Source organism: Bison bison, unplaced genomic scaffold (assembly GCF_000754665.1).
Source record: "Bison bison bison isolate TAMUID 2011002044 unplaced genomic scaffold, Bison_UMD1.0 scf7180017864371, whole genome shotgun sequence".
NCBI classification, from domain to species: domain Eukaryota; kingdom Metazoa; phylum Chordata; class Mammalia; order Artiodactyla; family Bovidae; genus Bison; species Bison bison.
The window spans coordinates 9,556,564-9,563,337 of record NW_011494943.1 but is presented as its reverse complement, the minus strand read 5'-3'; the positions used below and the strand labels follow the sequence as shown (position 1 = coordinate 9,563,337).

At 48.1% G+C, this 6,774-nt stretch overlaps 1 protein-coding gene across 1 annotated transcript in view; it reads left to right on the top strand.

The window, feature by feature from the left end:
* Positions 1–5,608: 5,608 nt before the first annotated feature.
* SOCS3 (suppressor of cytokine signaling 3) overlaps positions 5,609–6,774 on the top strand; it is an 11,058-nt gene continuing 9,892 nt past the window's right edge. Inside the window, exon 1 of the mRNA XM_010856516.1 lies at positions 5,609–5,625. Coding sequence (XP_010854818.1) covers positions 5,609–5,625 — 17 coding nt within the window. The remainder of the gene's footprint in view (positions 5,626–6,774) is intronic.

Sequence of the window (6,774 nt, the reverse complement as noted above, 5' to 3'; positions counted from 1 at the left end):
GGGAACTACGGCCCCATGGCCAAAGAAGCTGAAGGAGCTCATCCCTATAGCCAAGAACATTTCTCATCAGTCATTTCAGTCACAGTCGTGTCCGACTCTTTGCCACCCCATGGACTGCAGCACGCCAGTTCTCCCTATCCATCACCAACTCCCGGAGTTTACTCAAATGCATGTCCGTCGAGTTGGTGATGCCATCCAACCATCTCATCCTCTGTCGTCCCCTTCTCCTCCCACCTTCAATCTTTCCCAGCATCAGGGTCTTTTCAAGTGAGTCAGCTCTTCACATCAGGTGGCCAAAGTATTGGAGTTTCAGCATCAGTCCTTCCAATGAACACCCAGGACTGATCTCCTTTAGAATGGACTGGTTTGATCTCCTTGCAGTCCAAGGGACTCTTGAGAGTCTTCTCCAACACCACAGTTCAAAAGCATCAATTCTTCGGCGCTCAGCTTTCTTTATAGTCCATATATGACTACTGGGAAAACATAGCCTTGACTAGATGGACCTTTGTTGGCAAAGTAATGTCTCTGCTTTTTAATATGCTGTCTAGGTTGGTCATAATTTTTCTTCCAAGGAACAAGCATCTTTTAATCTCATGACTGCAGTCACCATTGCAGTGATTTTGGAGCCCCCAAAAATAAAGTCTGCCACTGTTTCCACTGTTTCCCCATCTATTTGCCATGAAGTGATGCCATGATCTTAGTTTTCTGAATGTTGAGTTTTAAGACAACTTTTTCACTCTCTTCTTTCACTTTCATAAAGAGGCTCTTTAGTTCCTCTTCACTTTCTGCCATAAGGGTGGTGTCATCTGCATATCTGAGGTTATTGATATTTCTTCCGGCAATCCTGATTCCAGCTTGTGCTTCTTCCAGCCCAGCGTTTCTCATGATGTACTCTGCATAGAAGTTAAATAAGCAGGGTGACAATATACAGCCTTGACGTACTCCTTTTCCTATTTGGAACCAGTCTGCTGTTCCATGTCCAGTTCTAACTGTTGCTTCCTGACCTGCATACAGGTTTCTCAGAGGCAGGTCAGGTGGTCTGGTATTCCCATCTCTTTCAGAATTTTCCACAGTTTATTGTGATCCACACAGTCAAAGGCTTTGGCATAGTCAATAAGCAGAAATAGATGTTTTTCTGGAACTCTCTTGCTTTTTCCATGATCCAGCAGATGTTGGCAATTTGATCTCTGGTTGCTCTGCCTTTTCTAAAACCAGCTTGAACATCAGGAAGTTCACGGTTCACATATTGCTGAAGCCTGGCTTGGAGAATTTTGAGCATTACTTTACTAGCGTGTGAGATGAGTGCAATTGTGTGGTAGTTTGAGCATTCTTTGGCATTGCCTTTCTTTGGGATTGGAATGAAAATGTTCCTTTAGTATCTCTAATTTTCTTGAAGAGATCTCTAGTCTTTCAGATTCTATTGTTTTCCTCTATTTCTTTGCACTGATCACTGAGGAAGGCTTTCTTATCTCTCCTTGCTATTCTTTGGAACTCTGCATTCAGATGGGTATAGCTTTCCTTTTCTCCTTTGCTGATTTTAAGATGATAATGGGTGGGACCTCCTGGGTGTCACAATGGATAGAAATCCACCTGCCAATATAGGGGACATGAGTTCAATCCCTGGTACGGGAAGATTACACATGCCACAGCAGCTTCTAAGCCCATTGGCTGCAACAAGTGCAGCCCAACCACCTGGAGCCTGTGCTCCACAAGGAGAAGGCCGCTGCACTGAGAAGCTCAGGCACTGCAAGGAAGACACCCACCCCCTCCCCCAGCAACAACTAGAGAAAGCCCACGCAAAGCAAGAAGACCCAGCGTGGCCAAAATAAATAAATACATTTTAAAGAAAAGTTAAATGATAACTTCATCTATAACAAGTGTTTCCTTGGCAGAACCCACATAGGCTGGGAACTGGAAACTGGAAAAGCTGTTGGAGATGATGATATCCTCTTTATTCCAGGGGAGGTGTTGTGTGGTTAAAAGAATATAGACACAAAATGGATACAAAAGAATATGGATACAAAATATTCTGAATTCTGCTTTCATCAAATTATCCTGAAGAAATAAATTACACATTCTCTACAAAAACGTTCATCTCAACTTTATTTATATCAAAAGTGTGAAAGTGTTCAACAGTGGGGAAGTTAGTTAAATAATGGTACATCATCATGTTGGAAGACCATGCATTCATTCTAAAAGTATGTTCTAGAAGAACAGTTAAAAGGAGTCCCCTGGCAGTCCAGTGGTTAGGACTCCATGCTTTCACTGCTGTGGCTCTGGGGTTCAATCCCTGGTTGGGAATTAAGATTCAAGCCAGTTCCGCATGCCATTCAGTGCAGCAACAGCAAAAAGAAGAATGATTAATGAAATTAAGTGTAAAATCCAAATTTCAAAGAGTAGTATGGAGCATATGCCATTCTGTTAAAAATTGGGAAAAGAGTGTGTGTACAAACAGACTGAAAGTAAATTACACCAAAATGTTAACAGTGGTTATTTGGTGCTATTTAAGGTTTTCCAGATTGTTTACAATCAATGAGTATTTCAGATTTTCATTTTTTCCCTTAAGTTTCAGATAGCTTTACAAATACAGGGTGGAATTTGATTCAGCTCTTCCAAGTTAGAAGTGGTGAATCATCAAATTGCCTAATTTCCAGGAACTCGAATGAAACTATCCTTTGCTTGGTTCCACTTTTGCTCAGTGCCTCGCACAGAGTAGTTGCAGTCAAGTTGCCAAATGGCCACACCATGATGCAGGGCAATGAGTACCACGCAGACCACAGGAGCATCCTGACCATCGGGAGAAGAGCTGGCAGTTTCTTTTGACATGTGATTCTTCACTGAGTGAGGTATTAAGTGATAAACAACAGGAGTACCTCCCCACTGTGAACTTCTGATCTAAAGTAAGCTATAGAAGCACACAGAGATATCCACAGTACGGTCAGTTAAACTAAGGAGTATTTACATTAAGCATAAACAGCAAGCAATGACCTCAGTCCTTTCTGAAGCCACACACAGAGAGCCTCTGGCCTTCGTGGCTACTTTGAAACAGAGCTACAACCAGAATGAGGCAACTACGATTTTGCCCTCCAACATGCACATTGAGAGGTTGCAAAAATTTTAGGTAATGGTTTTAAGGGATTGAGCAATTTTTTACATGGTTACATTTTTCCATGGTGACAGGACAAACACTGCTTCCCCCAAGAGGTCTCGTCTGGTCTTGTTAGGGAGGATGAATAGAGGAGATAAGTCATGCTCAGCTAATACAGGTGCCCAAGTCTGCCTGGTAGTGCCCCAAGCTACTTGGAGGACAAGCAGTCTGGGCAGACACAAGGGCAGCTGCAAGTCACACCTTGATGACCTCGGGCAAGAAAGCATCTGTCCTCTGAAAACCCCCAGGTGTCTCGGAAGCCCATATGCTGAGTCTCCCTCCCTGACCTCCTGTGCTCACCCACTGCCTTCTGGTTAGTCTGCTCGCTGCTTCCCAAACAGGAGGTGCCAGGGCAAGAAAGACAGGGTTGATGGACTGATGACCGAGATCGTGTCTTCCCAAACGGAAAAGGAAATCCATTCATGAAAAGGAGAGTTGACGTCAAGGAGTGGTGGGCTGCCGCCCCTGATAGCGGGGCTGCTCTTGCAGGCAGGAAACACCAGGAAATCCTGAGCCAAGGACCCGTGCCTCACTGTCTGTGATTCACTCCCTGAGCCGAAAATCATGCCAGTGCAAGAGGAAGGCCCCTCCCTCTTGGTGGTGAGGGGCCAACTTGCTTGGTGAGTGAGGGTCTCTCCCAAACACAGGGCTACTGCAAACTCAAGAGCCAGCCCAGCTGGCCGGCCAGCCCATCAGTGATGAGAAACGCTCCTAGGTTAGTTTGACATGGGTCTGATTGCCTGTTTCTGAGGAGCACACTCAAGTTTTGTGCAGCGTTGGTGCAAGGATGGCATGAAACCCTGGGACCACTGCCTCCATTCCTCCACCTGGGGACTGCCCGGCCTCACCAGCCTGGCCTTTTTACAACACTTCAAACTCCCCAGCACATGTTGCTGCCTTAGGATCTGTCCTCCACCTCCCACCCCGGAGCTTGTCCAAAGGTCACTTCCCTTAGAAGTAAGTGCCCGGCCCCCCCCACCCTATAACAGGACTTTTTTTTTTCTATTAAGAACTGTGATCTAATCCTATTTATTGGTGGATTGCTGTGTCTTTTGTCTCCCTGCCCCCCTTAAAGCCCGGCACTGAGCACCCAGAACAGGACCTAGCACAGGAAGCGGCTCGTTCACTCATACTTGACAAACGCACCAAGGGTAGGAGCTGTGAGCCCTGGAGCCTCCGCAGCAGGAGGAAATGGGGGCGACCGCGGCTTGGCCCCCAGGGATTTTACTGACCTGCTGCCACAGATCACTTTGCAAACCTGGCACCTCAGAGACCCCCCGAGGTCTCCCTTCCAGCCACCAGCCCTTCTCTTGCCTTCATTTTCCCTGGGGTGTGCTCTCCCCACTGAGCTGTTACTCTGATCTTTCCCAGACCCTGATACTCTAATTTTTTTTAATTATTATTTATTTTTGGCTGTGCTGGGTCTTCATTGCTGTGCATGGACTTGACTTGCGGTACACGGGCTTCTCTTCGCAGTGGCTTCTCGTTGCAGAGCACAGGCTCTAGAGCGTGCGGGCTTCGGTAGTCGTGGCTTGGGGAGCCCTTGATACTCTTCCTCCCCAAAGTTAAGACCTGACCCCCGTCCTCCCTGGCATGAGACAGGCTTCTGTCCCCCCAGAGCAGGAGTTGCCAAATGTTTTCTTAAAAGGCTTAATGGTAAATACTGAAGGCCAGATGATTTCAGTGGCATCTACTCAAGTCTGGTGCAAAAGCCACAAGCAAAACAAACCAATGAGGTTGTATTTTCAATAAAACTTTATTTACAAAAGCATACTGCCAGCTCTGCACCATAGTATCCCAATGTCTGCTTCAGAAAACAGCTTTTCCCTGTATTGTAGCCATGGACCTGGCAGAGGCTCCACAGGGCCTGTAGGGCCCTAAGAGAAGAGGTCTTCTGGCACCTAGGGTCTGAGTCGGTTGGAATTGCGGGTGGTGAGGGACAAATTGTCCAAGCCACTGAGTTCAAACCATCAACCTTGCTGACAGGGGTGGGGATGTGGTCAAGATTCTTGCATCTATCATTTAAACTTTTCAGTGTCGAAGATCTTGTCATCTGCAAAACAAAACACCTATTGCTCAATGGCTCTCTCTCACCACAAAGAGGGCCAGGATAATCTGGCATTTCATCAACAAGAAGCCAGAACCCAAATTTCTGGAAATGCCTCCTGGGCAAAGCATGCCGGTTTGTTTCTCTGTCCCGGTGAGAGATAAATGCAGCTCTCAGCTTCAGGGGAATCTCAGCCTTTTGTGGTGTGGCAGGCAGCCAGCGCCACCCCAACCAGGAGCTGGAGGCCTCCTCGTGATCCAGCAGCCCAGCCCGTGGGGAAACACAGTGGCCGGTGGCCAGTTACGTCCCAGGGAATCCCAGGATCCCCGGCCCCCACTTGGGTGGTGGAGGTGAGCTGCTGGGGGGCTCCCTGGAGGAACCCCACCTTCCCTGCTTCTCCCTGCTCAGTCCGCATGGTACAAGAGGCTAGGTGAGCTCCAGGGCTGGCAGCAGAGTCTCCAGCAGGACAAGTCTTCTTGTTGAGATGAGACGAAGTCAGACCAGGCTCCAGCAGGTGAGAGGCTTCAGACGCCCAGGCCCAGGCTTGATTTATATTCAGCCTCCTGGAATTTAGGAAAGACGCTCAAAGGAAATCCCCCGAAGTCAATCGCCCTTCTCGCCCCTTAGCCTAGAGAGGTGGGAGGACACAGGCCAGGTGGACGTGCCACCTCCGTGCCTGTAGCTCTTGGCAGGGAGAGGAGTGTGGGGAGGGCAGTCATCCTGGGAGGTGAGCTATGCAGAGCTGGAGAGCTCTGGTCCCAACTAGAGGGTCCACCTAGACCTGCCAGATCGGTCCAAAGAAAACCCTCAAGTCAAACGCAAATGTGAAATTTCCAGATTTTTAAATGTTGTCTCTGGCTCAGATGGTAAAGAATCTGCCTGTGACACGGGACAGCCAGATTTGATCCCTGCATAGGGAAGATCCCCTGGAGGAGAAAATGGCAACCCACTCCAGTATTCTTGCCTGGAGAATCCCATGGACAGAGGAGCCTGGCAGGCTATAGTCCATGCAGTCACAAAGAGTCAAACATGACTGAGCGACTAACATTTTCCCTTTCAAAAGTTTTAAATTCTGAGCTACATTCAGTGTGTAACTCATCACTTTGCATGCATCTTTGGAAATATATAAAATGCCCCAGTTACGCAGGAAGAAGGGTAATTGTAGCAGGCCACAGCAGTTCATCTGTATGTTGCAGATGTTGGACTGCGGCTGTGCAAACAGCCGTGCTGCCTGTTCATGAAACATCTTTGAGGTTTACAAAGTTCCAGAAGTCAGAGGATGCGCCTGATTCTTCTCCCGTAGAATGGAGTAGAATAGACCATCTTCTCTGCTTGGAGGTGTCTCAGGTTGAGCTCAGAAGCTGAGCTAAGACTTCTGTCCCTGGTGGGCAGTGGGGAGAGTGCGAAGGGAGACAGAAGTGGACAGTGGGAAGATGCTCAGTGGCAGAGCCTGGGCGCCCTGGAGCTGGTGGTGTGTCTGTCCCAAAGCTCCGCTTGCTCCTAGCACCTGCGAGCTGGGAGACATGGGGAGGAGACCTCTCCAGACCTCAGCTTCCCATCTGCACGTGCCCCTTCCTCA